The 17,344-nt window shown below is 40.5% G+C and overlaps 1 protein-coding gene across 5 annotated transcripts in view; it reads right to left on the bottom strand.

Moving 5' to 3' along the window:
- The window catches only part of PLPPR3 (phospholipid phosphatase related 3), an 85,592-nt gene that overhangs the window by 44,511 nt on the left and 23,737 nt on the right, over window positions 1-17,344 (bottom strand). Inside the window, exon 1 of one of the 5 annotated variants that reach the window (XM_056517998.1) lies at window positions 5,257-5,381. The exons of 2 other annotated variants lie outside the window; for them this stretch is intronic. Coding sequence is in view for 1 of the 3 variants with exons in the window: in XM_056517996.1 (XP_056373971.1) it covers window positions 5,139-5,146 (8 nt within the window). In the remaining 2 variants the exon portion in view is untranslated. Of the gene's footprint in view, window positions 1-4,613; window positions 5,083-5,138; window positions 5,159-5,256; window positions 5,382-17,344 lie in introns of those variants that run through there. 2 more of the 5 variants (XM_056517996.1, XM_056517997.1) reach the window with 2 other exon arrangements.

The raw sequence follows: 17,344 nt of genomic DNA, 5'->3' as shown, positions 1-17,344 counted from the left end.
AGCTAATAAGTACAGGAAGGATTAAGTTTTTTAATAGAAGTAATTTACAAATCTGTTTAACTTTCTGGCACCAGTTGATTTAAAAAAATAAGTTTTTCACCAGAGTACCCCTTTAATTTCTCTTTCCAATGCTCATGTAATAGTGTGTGATCTCTCTATTTGGGGAAGCATGCTTTGTAAATCATTATGTGAGGATTATCTCACAGAAGATCAGTCACAGGAGAACAGCTTCATTTAATAATGAAGTATATTTTCTTGTCTCTTGGGTGCTCCTGCTTCCACACCCAGTACTGCCTCCAATAGTTAGGCTATGCTCACACTATGGAATGTCCACACGGAAAATTTCCATGCGGACATTCTGCAAACTGCGGGCGCCTGCATAAACATGCCTACGCAAGGATCGCACAGGTATGCACCGTCTCAAAGACGGCTATACATTCCGTGTGAAGTCCACAGAAAAAATGTACGTGTTCAGGGGGGTGGTGCTACTGCTGGGACAGCTTACCATCTCCATAAAGGCCCCAAGCTCTCCCAGCTGCATGGAGCGGCACACAGCACATGCTGCATGCATTATGCATATTGGACGCCATGCACGGATATCTCCAGTGCTCCCATAGACAATGCATGAAACAGCAGACTCCATATTACATAGAATACTGCTGAAAGAGCCAAGGCCTAGCGGTCATACCTCCTAGTGGAGATCGTGAGGGTCCTAGTGGTCATACCCCCTTCATGATCAGACACATATTCCCTATCTAGTGGATAGGGGATATGTCCTTTTTGCTGGATAACACATTTACAGTCCTCATTTTTAATAAAAACAGGGACTTTAAACATCTAACAGCATAAAAAAGGACCAGCAACACTTACCCCTACTTGGACTTTACTCTTTTATTGTTCCATAAAGTGGCAAACAGGGACTACAGTAACTGACGTATAGGTGACAACTGTTTCAACCCCCTCCCACAGGTTTATGGAGAGGAGGGGAGCTAGAAAGAAGATGGGAGTGGGCATAAACTGATAGAGCGAGAGGCAAAGAGACTACACATAAACTTACTGGGGGGACATTTATCAAAGCATTTAAAAGCTTAAAATTGTCGCAAAAAAGTTGCATGTGCGACTAACAATTTTTTTGCGACTTTTTGATTGTGCAGTGCCCTAAGCAAAAAAAAAAAAGGAAACTTGCTTACTAAAGCAAAAAGTGATTTTTGACTTGCAGTGGTCAGAGATTTATCAAGTGCAAAAGTCGCAAAAAAGTCGCATCGCATGAAAAAACCTACTAAATGTACTGCAGCTCAGACATGGAGCAGAAAAAGCCACTACCAAGGCAAAAAAAAAAATATTATGTGAAAGAAATTTTGCAATAGGCTGAAACCAGTTGATAAATGAGTCGCACATAAGCAAAAAAATTGTAAGAAAAAAAATAACTAAAAAAGGAATACATAAGCAAACATTTATAAATGTCCCCCACTGTTGGTATTCAATCTTAACCCAGGCTTTGAGTCATAGCTTACTCTGCTCCATACTGCTTTATATTGACTTCTATGCTGCTGCAGCTTCTTAGGGTGTGTATAGAGATAGAAGTGCAGGATCTCCTTTATTATCTGTATCCAGTGTATAGGAGACAACATGGCAGCTTCTTTCCACCCACTAGTAGTGTTGCTCATGAATATTCGCAATGCGAATATTCGTAGCGAATATAGCATATTCACGAATTCACAAATATTTTGAATATCGCGAATAATATTAGTGATTACGAATATTCGTTTTTTTCCCAAACTTGTTTAAACACAGATCACATTATAGTGATCTCCATCGACGGATAATTGAATTGCTGGTATGATTAGAGACCATGGGGGGCGAATCTAAGGCGATTAGTTTGTGCATGTGAATATTCGTATTGCGAATATTCGTATTGCGAATATTTTCCACGCCCTTCTTATGCCTCTGAGCCAATGATAGTTCTGCAACCACAGTTGTCAGAGGTTAGCAACCTCCCTAGCAACCAATGGAAACTTGCTGGCACGACCAGTGTATAAGATCACTCCCAGCAGTATTTGCTTGCAGATTCACATGGTGGTTTTGAGAGTGGAGTGCTTCTGTCATTTTTATAGCGTCCTTTGAGCTTTGTGCTTCATAGTACTACGTTAGACCCAACTGCTTTTTTCAAAGCAAAAGCCCCAATTGCTTTTTTCAAAGCACATTTGGGAAACACTGCGTGATCTTATATCATGACTAGATTAAAAGTTATGATTCATAACTTTTAATCTAGTCTAAAATGCAGTTAAATATAATTAACTAACAGTGGTGAAAATACTTACACAAATCACAACTCTCTCCTCACTTTTGCTGAAATCACTTCCCACCATCTTCGCTTCGCTTATTCGTGATCTGACTGGCAAGCATCCAGGAAACGATCTCTGTTATCGCATGATGTAATAGCACGCATGCGACGTAATTTTCGCAATCACTTATTTTTCGCAATTATTTTCGCAATTGCCGAAAATTCCCAATGTTTAAAAATCTACTCGAATATAACGGATATTCGAAATTCACGAATATATGATGAATATTCGTCCATATATTCGCGAAATATCGCGAATTCGAATATGGCCAATGCCGCTCAACACTACCCACTAGCTCAAGGACAACTGAAAACTAAAGATAAAGCCTGCAGAGCCGAAATTTGGTGAAGAATTGCAATATACATGTTATATAATGGCCAAAATTATATTGCTGACCCTCATGCGCACACACACACAGGGAAGCCTATCCTTAAAAGTTACATGCAATGACAAGTACACTTTAAGGATACAATGTCATGTGTGTTTACATGACGTATTGCACTATGTCTGGTCATTATGTAATTCATAAACGGCAATTTTTCATACAGCAAGCACCCTCTATTTTACAGTTGTCCCTGAACTAGTGGGTGGAGTGTGGCTGCAATAATGTCTCCCATACACCGCACAAATATAGAAACGGGAATCCTGCTCCCCTATATCTCTATATATACACCCTTAAAAGCAGCAGTAGCATGGAGGATATCATAGAGAAATAATGACCTGTGTAAGCAGTAAACAAACCATTGGGGGAGATATACCTATTAGAGATATAATATAACGATTAAGATAGTGGATATTTCAGCAGCTTTTCTGTGTGGCTGTCTGCCTTTGTCTTACTTTGCATTTGCCTCCTCCTCCCTCAGTATCCTGCACAGACTTTTACAGGCAACACATAACCTTATCCTCCAGTAAGCAGATGCCTTTCCAAACATATATTTTTTATAGTCCTTTTAACTTGAACGATGAGAAATGCAGCTTGATTTTCTATAATAAGTAAGTTATATTACAAAGATTCTTATATTCTCTTATACTAATGTATGCAAAGTTTGTTGAAAGGTTAGTGACAATTTAATGCTCCATCCACAGGGGAGCATGTGCCATGAATAAATAATATTGTTCTTTTAAATGCTCCTGGATCCTAAGATATGAATGATTTATTAAGAATTTAGCTGGACATATCTCACTGAACCTTGCTTGACCATATTATGAAAAAAAGTCATGTTTGTAATGAATTCAATAAACAAAAAAAGCCTATATAAAATACCATTAATTTAGTAAAGACATATACAAATATAATCATTTTACAATTGTTTTCTCTTTGGGACAATCAGAAACTACAATACGTTGATCAAAACAATATTGACCGATTGTTTCTTTTGTGTTTGCAAGTACAAACGTTTAGTTACTACTAGAAGGTTTGAGTTTGAGACTGGTAATGCCAACTTCAGGCTCCAGGTGAATCAATTTGCCCATCTTAATCAGTGTTTGTGAATCAATTCATGAACACTATATGAACTGTGGGCCATGAGGCTGACGGATTGACTCGTCCATTAATTGCAACTGATGCCACATAATAGAAATGGGATATGTTGGCATAGCTTTTTTTTTTCTTTGGACTGCCAAGCATTTAAAGTTCTTGGAAAAACGGGCAAGAATAGCATTACTTTTATTTCTTCTTCCGTAAGGGTGAATCTCAAATTTTTGTCTATTTTCTTCTTCATTGGACAAGTCATTATAGCATGAACTTGTCACATTGACTTACATGAGTCTTACTATGTAGAATACTGACTCCCAGTGTAACACAGAAAGACAGACAATCCGCTCGCCTGAAAGATGTTATAATGTTATCATTCAATGTCATGTCATACATTATTAGTATGCTATTACTCTGCCACCATGTAATGTCTATTACTATTAGCTCCATCTGGCAATCTTATCATTACCACAATGAGAAAATGTGCAAAGACATAAGGCACACACCAGCGTTCCAGACAACATTCCAATGACTGACATCGAGAACCAATATAAACATACTAGAGCTGGCAAATAGCAATTCACCAATCAATACAACGTTTTGCCAAGGATTATCTGATGTGTAGTTGCCATTATGGTATTGTTTCCTAGCCAAATATTCCCATCTCCCTATGCATTGCTTACATGCATCTCTTAGGTAATACATGTGTAGAACAGCAGTCCTGTCCTGCATTGCCTAAACAGCTTAATCTTCTGAAGCTCTTTTATCCTTATTTCTAACCAAAATGCATTTACCTGTCAGAAGAGGAGGATGCAGGACAAAGAGGGAAGCATCAAAGCATCTGGGAGAGAAGAGCAGGAACAAAGGGGAAGAGCAGGATGGAAGTGGAGTAGTAAGGGGCTCAGAGGATGCTATGAATGAATAGACAGCATGGGGGAGGGTCTGCCAATCTCTAGATGTAAAATCAGGGGCTTGCTGCAGGCATGGGTTCTCCTGGGTCACCTGTACACATATCTACTTTGGGTGGGGAAGGTCTAGATAAATTTCTTATTAAAAAACCTAACTCCAGTGTGGTAGACACACCGGCTGCTAGCACCTGCAAAGGGCAGGGACGGAGGGAGAATGGTACAGAGGGTGATGGAGGGGAGGATGGGAGAAGGGAGTGTTGGAGGGGAAGACAGAGGAGGAGACAGAGGAGAAGAGGCAGAGTCTACTGTTCACACAAAAGACATCAGGGTGATGGAGTGTGTGCTGAGCGGTCTGTACACTCCAGTACGCCTGTCTGGGTATATGAACACTGGTGGGTGTGTTATTCTCACCTGGGCATCCCTATTATATCTTACAGAAATATCAGGATGTATGTACGAATGGCTGAACTAGTCTAATCCGCACTTATCATTGCACCCAAGATAAAGGGAGATTTTACTAGATGCTTACAGAGGAATCCTGCGGACTTCTATTATTAGATCTATAGGTAGAAATAGATATAGATAGTGATAACAATGCCAGAGTAATAATCTTTATGGAGATTCATCAAAACCTGTCCAGAGGAAAAGTTGCCGAGCTGCCCATAGCAACCAATCAGATTGCTTCTTTCATTTTTGAAAAAGCCTGTGAAAATGAAAGAAGCGATCTGATTGGTTGCTATGGGCAACTCAGCAACTTTTCCTCTGGACAGGTTTTGATAAATCTTCCTTTACGTCTGTCTCTGTGTCTTTAATGTACAGGCAATTGTCATATATATATATATATATATATATATATATATATATATATATATATATATATCTCTGCTAAAAAATAATATGGTTGCTAGCCTCTTACACTGAGTAGAAATTCACAAAAAATATATTATAACTGTAAGAAATGTTTTTCATGCGTGTTCTAATGGAAGAAGATGCTTAATCGCTTCTCTAATGTAGGAAAGTTTTTCTTCTATTGCGCACTGTGCTGCGCTCTACTGTGTATGACCTATGGATTACAGACCCTGCATACATGTGCTCAGCTGCTACACAGGTTACCATGGAGAATTCCCAGAACTCCAGAGGAACAAAAGAAAAATGGAAGAGAAAGCTTTAGCTGTTGTAGAGAAGAGTCGTGCAATTCCACAATTATCAATGACAGCGTTGCTATTAATGTGAAGCAACAAAAGGTTAAAGGCGGCATACATGTGATAAAGAAAAAAAAGCACATAGACGCTCTGGCAAATTTTGCAGTTTAAGCTTCTGAGTCAGTTACCTAGCAACAAGAAGTCGTGTTTACTGCTTCTTGTGTACCTGCCTTCCTGCCCGCACTTACCTCCCAGAGGTATTGTAATTGTAAATGAAAAAGCATTATGAGAAATAGCCTTGGTATTTTCTAGAGTCTTTAGGTAGAGAAAATAATGTCATATTTATATTCTTTAAAGTGGCTGTGCCACCTGACTATGCTGCCATATTTAAAGGGGTTATCCAGTATCCGAAAAGCAGAGCTAATTTCTTCCAACAACAGGATTATACCTGTCCTCTGGTTGTGTGTGATATTATAACTTGATTCCATTCACTTCAGTGGAACTGAGCTGCAATACCACACATGACCGAAAACAGATGTGGTTCTGCTTTTCTTTTTCTTTTTTTTTCTTTTTTTTTTTTGAATCCTGGATAATCCCTTTAAGGTGGCATATTATGAGGACAAGTTTGTTCAAGCATTAGCCCAAGCGGTACATAAAAAAAGTATGCCATTTGCTTTATAGAGCCTAACAGGGAGTATAGTGGACTCATAGTTACATCTATTGTAATTATGAGGAGCACTCACCTGCCTATTGCTGTCAATCTGACAGCTGTATATATACGTAGCGTGCAGAAAAAAAATAGATGTAAATGGAAGCAGCACTCACCAAACTCAGGGTAAAAACTTATTTTTTTTTTAGTTTCCATAAAAAATCAGCTTAACAGGACAGACTATTTTACTATCTTCAGTAAATGGCATCAAGGTTCTCCAGCAAATGGTATATTTTCATCTTTTGTCTGCTTTTTGTTACTCTTGTGTCAGATTCCTACCTGTATTCCACGTCATTAAGGTGTGGCTACTTATCCAAACCCTGGAGCACTGGAAATGTTCGAAAAAGCGCTTGTAAGCACAAAACAGCTGTCACCCCTTCTCCTTATCTGTCCTGTCAAGCTGATTTTTAATGGAAACAATTTTAAAATTTCATTTTACCTAAGATTTTGGTGCATTTTGCTTCCATTTTTATCTATTTCTGTCTGCACCATTTATCAAACTCTGAGCTCGGGATAGTTTAATTGAAGCTCAGCAACATCATAGACTTATTATTCCCTGTACCTGCTACCATCCCCCACTGTATACAGTGAATTTCCCTCAGAGAGCGGTGATTGGCTGCAGCAATCCGGCCAATCCCCACTCTGGGCAGAAAATATGAATGAGTGATGTTCTATTCACATCACTGGCCGGAGTACAGAACAGAGATGCGAGCGCTGTATAGAGCCGCTCCGCATCTCTGCTATATTATGGACGATCGCATCGGGTGTCACGACTGACACCCTGGGCGATATGTCTATAGTACAGGTACTACTACTCCCATCATGGAGTAGTAGTACCACCTAAAAAATGTAAAAAAAAAATAGAGAAAAAAGTGAAACACACACACCACTTTATTAACAATTAATAAAAATTTTGTTATAAAATATATAAATTTCGTTAATAAAAAATGTTTCCATCCCTACTGCATCCTTTTTTTTTTTTTTTTTTTTTTTTTGGTACCCAACAAATTTTGGGTACCAAAAAAAAACTGCCAAGGTGCAATTTCCACACAAATGAAAAAATGCCAGAAAAAAACGCCAGAAGCAGGTAATGCACTGACGGTTTTCCAGTTGTTTTTTCTTGAATTTTTTTCAAACCAAAAAAAGCAGGACAAAAAACCAAGTAGAAATTTAGCCTTAAGAATTTATACACAAAAAAACCCCTCTAAAATCTCCCATGTAGCCTTTTAAAGAGAACTCCTGAACACATTCGGCTAAGTTTCCACTTGTTTTTTTTCAGCGTTTTTTTGTGTGAAAAAAAAACACCAGACAAAACGCCAGAAAAAACGCCTGTGCAATATCCTGCGTTTGACGTTTTTTCTGGTGTTTTTGCATTTGAGTGGAAATTGCATTTTTGGCGTTTTTCTTCAAAATTTGTTGGGTACCAAAGGATGTGAAGTAGAGATGGGAAAAATGTATTTAACAAAATTTTTATTTTTTATAATTTTAATAAATTTTTTTATAAAGTATGTGTGTGCATTTCACATTTTTTTCTCTATTTTTTACATTTTTTAGATAGTACTACTACTACTCCCATCATGGAACAGTCTGTTCCATGATGGGAGTAATAGTACCTGTACTATTAGACACATCTCTCCGGCTGTCATTCCTGACACCCGATGCGATCATCCATAATATAGCAGAGATGTGGAACGGCTCTATACAGCGCTCGCATCTCTGCAATATACTCTGGGCCGGCCAGTGATGTGAATAGAAATTCACATTACTCATTCATATTTTCCACCCAGAGTGGGGATTGGCCAGATGGTTGCAGCCAATCACAGCTCTCAGAGGGAAATATGAATGAGTGATGCTCTATTCACATCACTGGACGGAGTATAGTACAAAGATGCGAGTGCTGTATAGAGCCGCTCCGCATCTCTGCAATAGAAAGGACAATCGCACCTGTTGTGATCTGTCCTTAACTGCAGGTACTACTACTCCCAACATGGAGCACACTCTGCTCCATGGTGGGAGCTGTAGTACCTGCATTAATAGACAGACTGCAGCGAGTGTCACTCCTGACTAGTGATGTCGCGAACATAAAATGTTTGCAAACCGGCGAACCGCCATTGACTTCAATGGGCAGGCGAATTTTAAAACCCACAGGAACTCTTTCTGGCCACAATAGTGATTTAAAAGTTGCTTCAAGGGGACTAACACCTGGACTGTGGCGTGCTGGAGGGGGATCCATGGCAAAACTCCCATGGAAAATTACATAGTTGATGCAGAGTCTTAATCCATAAAGGGCATAAATCACCTTACATTCCTAAATTCTTTGGAATAACGTGCTTTAGCCCCCTTTAGGCATCACATAGTTAGATCGCCCCTTTAGGCATCACATACATTTCCCCATATTAGGCAGCACATAGTTAGAGCCCCCCTTTAGGCAGCACATAGGTAGAGCCTCCCTTTAGGCAGCACATAGAGGCCCCTTTAGGCAGTATATAGTTAGATCCCCCCTTTAGCCATCACATAGTTAGATCCCCCCTATAGGCAGTACATAGATTCCCCCATGTTAGGCAGCACATAGTTAGAGCCCCCCTTTAGGCAGCACATAGAGCCCCCCTTTAGGCATCACATAGTTAGATTCCCCCTTTAGGCAGCACATAGATTTCCCCATATTAGGCAGCACATAGTTAGAGCCCCCCTTTAGGCAGCACATAGGTAGAGCCTCCCTTTAGGCAGCACATAGAGCTCCCTTTAGGCAGCGCATAGTTAGATCCCCCCTTTAGCCATCACATAGTTAGATCCCCCCTATAGGCAGTACATAGATTCCCCCATGTTAGGCAGCACATAGTTAGAGCCCCCCTTTAGGCATCACATAGATTTCCCCATATTAGGCAGCACATAGTTAGAGCCCCCCTTTAGGCAGCACATAGGTAGAGCCTCCCTATAGGCAGCCCATAGAGCCCCCTTTAGGCAGCACACAGTTAGATCCCGCCTTTAGCCATCACATAGTTAGATCCCCCCTATAGGCAGTACATAGATTCCCCCGTGTTAGGCAGCACATAGTTAGAGCCCCCCTTTAGGCATCACATAGATTTCCCCATAGTAGGCAGCACATAGTTAGAGTCCCCCTTTAGGCAGCACATAGTTAGAGCCTCCCTTTAGGCAGCACATAGTTAGATCCCCCCTTTAGCCATCACATAGTTAGATCCCCCCTATAGGCAGTACATAGATTCCCCCATGTTGGGCAGCACATAGTTAGAGCCCCCCTTTAGGCAGCACATAGTTAGAGCCCCCCTTTATTTTCATCAAATAAAGAAAGAGTTCTTCCCTCTCTGTATTTTACTTTTGAAAATTTAAGTTAAAAAATCACACGCAACAAGCGTTCCTTTGTGTAATGGTTAGTACTCTTGAAAATTCAAGTTTAAATTATCATAAAGTCCAGAAGACTCTATAATGCAGGACGGTGAAAAACACAAAGAAATCCTTTTCAAAATAAAAGGGTCCCTCAACAGGCATAACAGCATGAAAGACCCCATTTGCACAAGGAAGGATGCCGAGCTACTCATGTCCCGTTCCTCGTCCTCAGTGATGTCCTCAGTGATGTCAGGGAAGGTATAATCTTCTTCCTCCCAGCCACGTACAACACCACAGGAACCAGATAGGTGACAATGAGCACTCTGGGATGCCTGCTGTGGTTGGTCTTCCTCCTCCTCTTCAAAGCCACATTCCTCCTCTGACTCCTCTTCCTCACAATCCTCTTCCAGCGTTGCCGCAGGTCCAACAAGCGATGCTGATAAGGCTGTTTCTGGTGGTGATGGTGACCACAACTCTTCCTCTTCACACTCATCTACTGCCTGATCCAGCACTCTTCGCAGTGCACACTCCAGGAGGAAAACAAATGGTATAATGATGCTGATGGTGCCTTCGGTGCGACTGACTAGGTTTGTCACCTCCTCAAAAGGACGCATGAGCCTACAGGCATTGCGCATGAGCGTCCAGTAACGTGGCAAAAAAATTCCCAGCTCCTCATATGATGTCCTAGCACCCCGGTCATACAAATATTGGTTAACGGCTTTTTCTTTTTGGAGCAGGCGGTCGAACATTTTTAGTGTTGAATTCCAACGTGTTGGGCTGTCGCAAATCAAGCGCCTCACTGGCATGATGGACAGAGATGTCAGCAGAGAGTACCAGAAAAATTAGGCATGTACAAATGGCTAAAAAATTTGGTATTGTTGCAGCCGCTGCTGTAGCAGCGGCCAGAAAATTGCAGCAGCAGCAGAAAAAGTGCAGCACCACAGGCCAGAAAAATTAGGCATGTACACATAGCTGAAAAATGTGGTATTGTTGCAGCCGCTGCTGTAGCAGCAGCCAGAAAAATTTCTGTTTGTTTCCCAGCCAGAAAGTGCCCTAAAACATTGCGGCTTGAACCATAGTTGGTGGCAAGTCATCCTTTGTCGCCACCTTACCCAGACGGAACGTGATTAGTCGGATTCTTCAAAAAAGATTTGCCGCCGATGCCTCTAGGAATCCCCCAAGAGGAATTATACGTCTTTAACCTGATTGGTCGCCGCCCGGACCTGCCCAGCAGCGATTAGCTGAAAGATTTGAAAGACATCCTGCCACCACCAGCGGCAAAGACTTGCAACCTGAACTCATACGTCCCCTCTCTGATTGGCTCACTCGACATCCCGAACAGCCAATCAGAGTTAAGCCTACCATCCCCATGCCCATGTTTGGATGACATCCCCTCACCGACTTTTTCCTATGACAGCGTAACTGTACACAGCCATGTACGGCACATTCCTGATTGGTTGCCCCCATACCATCCAGCAGCGAGCGACCAATCAGCTTCAAGAGGCCCGTCTTCATTCAAAATCCACCGCGGCAACCCTGCACAGCGTCACCAGGTTTACCCAATGCGCAGTGTAGGTGATATACCTGCCCTGACCATGCTTTGCAGACCAGGTATCAGTGGTCAGATGGACCCTTGCCCCAACACTGTGTGCCAGACATGCCATTACTTCCTTCTGCACAATCGAGTACCGGTTGGCGATTGCCTTTTGTGCAAAGAAATTTTGGTCGGGTACCTTCCACTGCGGTGTCCCAATAGCTAAAAATTTTTTTTTTGCAATTTAAAAAAATTTTGTTTTACATTTTTTTTAATTCATTTTATTAAAACCTGGTGGGCTTTGAATTCAGACAAGCGAGCTGTCAAACGTCGGGCTAGGGGGTGACCTTGTGTCATTGGCATCTTACGTTCAAACATGTCCTTGACAGACGTAGACATAGAGTAGACGCTGTAGGCCTGACACACACGCTTGCAGACAACTAACTGCTATTCAATCTATTACAGTCAAAATTGTATTTTTTTTTTGTAAAATTTACACAACTGTCACACCACATATGATTTGCACTAGTGTGACAATGAGCCCAGCAGGCCCAAAAACTCCCAAGTGTGAAGTGAACTGACTGATTTTATTTCACAGCCAAAAAAAGGATTATTTTTTTCAAATTTACACTACGGTCACACCACATATGATTTTCACTACTGTGACAATGAGCCCAGCAGGCCCAAAAACTCCCAAGTGTGAAGTGAACTGACTGATTTTATTTCACAGCCAAAAAAAGGATTTTTTTTTCTAATTTACACTACGTTCACACCACATATGGTTTGCACTAGTGGGACAATGAGCCCAGCAGGCCCAAAAACTCCCAAGTGTAAAGTGAACTGACTGATTTTATTTCACAGCCAAAAAAAGGATTTTTTTTTTCAAATTTACACTACGGTCACACCACATATGATTTGCACTAGTGTGACAATGAGCCCAGCAGGCCCCAAAACTCCCAAGTGTGAAGTAAACTGACTGATTTTATTTCACAGCCAAAAAAAAGTATTTTTTTTTTCAAATTTACACTATGGTCGGTCACCCCAAAGATGATTTGCACTAGTGTGACAATGAGCCCTAAGGGTCAAAAGACTCCCAAGTGTGAAGTGAAGTGACTGATTTTATTTAACAGCCAAAAAAGTTTTTTTTTTAAATTTGCACAACTGTCACACCAAATATGATTTGCACTAGTGACTAGTGACAATGAGCAAAAAAGCTTGCCAGCGGAGTTCCCCTTTTAAGCAGTGGTCCCCAACCAGGGTGCCTCCAGCTGTTGCAAAGCACACGGACTGATATATTTCAGCACTTTGAATACTGTAGTAGTTAGTTGCTTTAAAGAAAAAAAGCTTGCCAACAGAGTTCCCCTTTTAAGCAGTGGTCCCCAACCAGGGTGCCTCCAGCTGTTGCAAAGCACACGGACTGATATATTTCAGCCCTTTGAATACTGTAGTAGTTAGTTGCTTTAAAGAAAAAAAGCTTGCTAGCGGAGTTCCCCTTTTAAGCAGTGGTCCCCAACCAGGGTGCCTCCAGCTGTTGCAAAACACATGGACTGATATCTTTCAGGCCTTTGAATACTGTAGTAGTTAGTTGCTTTAAAGAAAAAAAGCTTGCCAGCGGAGTTCCCCTTTTAAGCAGTGGTCCCCAACCAGGGTGCCTCCAGCTATTGCAAGACACACAGACTGATATTTGAGCCCTAAAAAGGGCTTTTTTGGGTGCTATCCTTAAAGCAGATGTTACACTAGTGCTTTAGGAGTAAACTGGACCCTGAATACACCACCTAGCAGCAACCTAGCTATCGCTTTCCCTATACAGCAGGAGCAGCTTCTCTGACCCTCCACTTCCTAAGCCTGCATCATGCTGAATGAGGGTAAAATGGCGTCCGTGCAAGAGGTAGGAGGGTCTGGAAGGGAGGGACTGCTGCTGATTGGCTGTAATGTGTCTGCTGACTCACAGGGTCAAAGTTTACTGCAATGTTAAAGTATAGGGGGCAGATCGAACTTCACATATGTTCGCCCGGCGGGGCAAACGCGAGCATGCTAAATTCGCCGGGAACTGTTCGCCGATGAACAATTAGCTACATCTCTACTCCTGACACCCGCTGTGATCCTCCTGTATAATGTATAGATGCGGCCATCCGCTCTTCTATGGTGCACTGCACTGATATATATATATATATATATATATATATATATACACACCTATTCATATTTCCCAGAGTTGTGATTGGCTGGAACCATTTGGCCAATCACAACTCTCTGTGGGAAATATGAATAGGTGTATATATATATGGCAGTGCAGAGAACCATAGAAGAGCGGCTGGCCGCATCTATAAATGATACAGAAGGATCGCAACGGACCCGGGGCGATCTGTCAATTAGTACAGGTACTACAACTCCCATCATGGAACAGTGTGTTCCATGCTAGGAGTAGTAGTTCTACCCAAAAAAATCTAAAAAAAACAAAGAAAAAATAAGTGAAAAACACACACACTACATTTTTATTATTGCCAGCTATATTTTTAGTGCCCTGCCCGCCCATATAAATTGATCCCTGTTTAAAAATGTATAAAAATGTTATTATAAAAAAGATACATTTCGTTAAATACTATTTTTTCCATCACTACTGTATCTTTTTGATAACATTTTATAATGGTACCCTACAAAATTTTATTTAAAAAAAGTATCTCCATCACTTTTTTTGATCGCTAAAGTCGAAAATAAAAAACGCCTGCAAAAACGCCAAAGTTAAAACTCACATGGTGTTTTTTTTACTCCCATAGACTCCTATGGGAGAAAAACTCCACGATTTCATGGAAAAAAACGCCAAGGAGCTGAAAAACGCCAAAAGAGTGAAAAAATGCCCAAAGGATTAAAAAATGCCAAACTGAAAAACGCAAAGTGGAAAAAGAATTTTGTGATTTCTCATTGATTTACAGCTAACATCTGGCTGCAGCGTTTTTTGGCCGAAAAAAAACGCCATGTGGCAGAATTGGCGTTTTTCTTGGCGTTTTTTCGAGTGGAAACTTAGCCTTCCTAAAATATTCTCCTATAACAAGAACTGCTGGCACATAGCAGGCGATCTTCCAAAGCGAGGAATGAAACGGTAATACAGAAGCATGGTTGTACAAATCCAATGTCAGGATTGGCAGGGATCAGTCACTGAAAGAACACAGATATAGTTTAGGGCAGTTTAATAACAGTACAGGTGAAACCAAGTTTCACAAATAAAAATTATACCTTCACATTCCAACAGAAAACATGGTGGTAAACTTTTTTTTTTTTTTTTTTTTTTTAAATCAACTGCTGCAGATTTCAATGTAAACTCAATGGGGGACATTTATCAAAGCATATGCGACTACTCTATTTTTTGTGTGACTTTTTGATTGGTCAGTGCCCTAAGCAAAAAAAGAAAAAAGCAAAAGAAACTTGTTTACCAAAGACAAAGTGATTTTTGTGGTCAGAGATTTATCAAGTGCGAAAGTCGCAAAAAAGTCACAACGCATGAAAAAAACTACTAAATTTACTCCAGCTCAGATATGGAGCAGAAAAAGCCATCATAAAAGAAAAAAAAAATTGCTTACGTGAAATAAATTTATCAACAGGCTGAAAGCAGTTGATAAATAAGTCACACATGAGCAAAAAAATAGTAAGAAAAAAAGATCTAAAAAAAGGAATACATAAGCAAACATTGATAAATGTCCCTCAATGACTGAACACAGCTTGAAATCCTGCTCATCAAATCAGTGCAGAATACTGTACATATGAATAGACCCTTAAAGAGATACTTCGGTGGAATTATTTTATTTTTTTAAATCAATTGGTGCCAGAACGTTAAACAGATATTTAAATTACTTCTATTTAAAAATCTTAATCCTTCCAGTATTCATCAGCTGCTGTATATTCCAGAGGAAGTCGTATAGATCTCTCCAGTCTGACCACAGTGCTCTCTGCTGAAACCTCTGTCCATGTCAGGAACTGTCCAGAGCAGGATAGGTTTGCTATGATGATTTGCTCCTGCTCTGGACAGTTCCAAACATGGACAGAGGTGTCAGCAGAGAGCACTGTGGTCAGACAGAAAAGAACTACACAACTTCCTCTTTTAAATAGATGTCATTTACAAATCTGTTTAACTTTCTGCCACCAGTTAATTAAAAAAAAAAATGTTTTCACCGGAGTACCCCTTACAGGCCTGCAAAGGGGTGCAGAATGGCTGAATGGGACCAGATAAATGGCTGGTATCTTGATACAATTGTCTTGCTGTATACCCGGCTACAGGAAGGATAACTGGAAATGATCTTAAGGGATTTTCTGGTGTAAGGCAAAACACACAGACCCTTTATAGATATACCTATACTATAAAAGCAGAGCCTACACTCAGCAGTCATATTGCTTGGTAGAGTTCTATTTATATTCAGCAGTGTGCACTATTATGACTGAAAAAGATAAGAATGCTGTCACCCCGTGTCTCCTGGCAGATTGTACTACTAGCGTCTGCTGTCTGAAAACAGTTGGGAATCTTAGATCTCCCACTGATTCCCTGCACTGCTTCACTGTATAAACCCTGTTGCTGAACATATATTGTAACCTTTGCATTCATAAGCAATAGACCTTTCCTACAGTATATTGGGTATACTTTTTCCTTCGTAGCTGTATTTTACAATGCTGTATTTTACTATAGCTTACTTACGAAATTGTGTACAGTATAAGTGATGTTAGAAACCTAGAGTTCTGTAGGAGGCAAAATCTGCTAATCCAAATGGAATGCGAGGCCAATGTCTCATGGCCATAATACGTCCATATTATGGTTCGTTCTGCTGAACTAAACTTAGTTCTTATAGAAAATCATTTGGGTGATGTAAGTTTGGTTCTGAATAAGTACCACAGAAGCCCGATTGATGCTGCCAAAATGCAGACTTTAAAGTTACAACTAGAGATGAGTGAACTTACAGTAATCCGATTCGTCACAAACTTCTCGGCTCGGCGGTTGCTGACTTTATCCTGCATAAATGAGTTCATCTTTCAGGTGCTCCGGTGGCTGGAAAAGGTGGATACAGTCCTAGAAGAGTCTCCAGCCACCGGAGCACCTGAAAGCTGAACTGATTTATGCAGGATAAAGTCAGCAACTGCCGAGCCGAGAAGTTTGTGACGAATCGAATTACTGTAAGTTCACTCATCTCTAGTTACAACTATAGCCATCTAAACATGACGTACAGTAAGTAAATCAATTCATTGTATGTGTACCTTCAGGGTATGGAGAATGAAGAGATGAATGCTTTGGAAGGCCAAAAGCATAACAGAATGTATTTGTACATATTTTTTTATACATTTTTGATTTTTTTTATCATGGACGTTTCTTGCTAAAAAAAAAAAAATTGATATACAAAACCACCCAAAATTACATTCTATTGGAGTGGTCTTCTTGAAGAAATCGACTATTATGCAAAATGTATGGACTGAAAATCTGCCACGCAAGAATATTGTCTGGATAAGAGGGTGTTATTCTCGAAGAGATGGTCTTTTGGAGAGGTTTCACTGTATAAAATACTAATTGAGGATAAATGATGTTCTGGCTTTTACTGTCAAGATTGAGAAACTAAATGAACACTTATGCCCTATAGAATGAATTTCAAAGGGGTTGTCCAAAGGAAAGTTGTTTTTCTTATATCTGGTCATTGAGAGGATGAGGAAAAAAAGAACACACACTTAAATTCCTCGTTCCTGTCGTGCCATCGGAATAACGGCGCTCTGTTCCCTGCTGTCCAGTGCTTTTGTGTTTGGAGACATGATGTCACGTGCCAGCTCCTCCAATCAGCAGCTGCAATGGTGTCCTGCCTCATCCACTGATATCTGAGCGGGAATGTGACAAGACATTGCCAAACCCAAAAGTGCC

Source organism: Hyla sarda, chromosome 1, assembly GCF_029499605.1.
Source record: "Hyla sarda isolate aHylSar1 chromosome 1, aHylSar1.hap1, whole genome shotgun sequence".
NCBI classification, from domain to species: Eukaryota; Metazoa; Chordata; class Amphibia; order Anura; family Hylidae; genus Hyla; species Hyla sarda.
The sequence above is the reverse complement of the archived record's forward strand: the minus strand, read 5'-3'. Positions and strand labels throughout refer to the sequence as shown.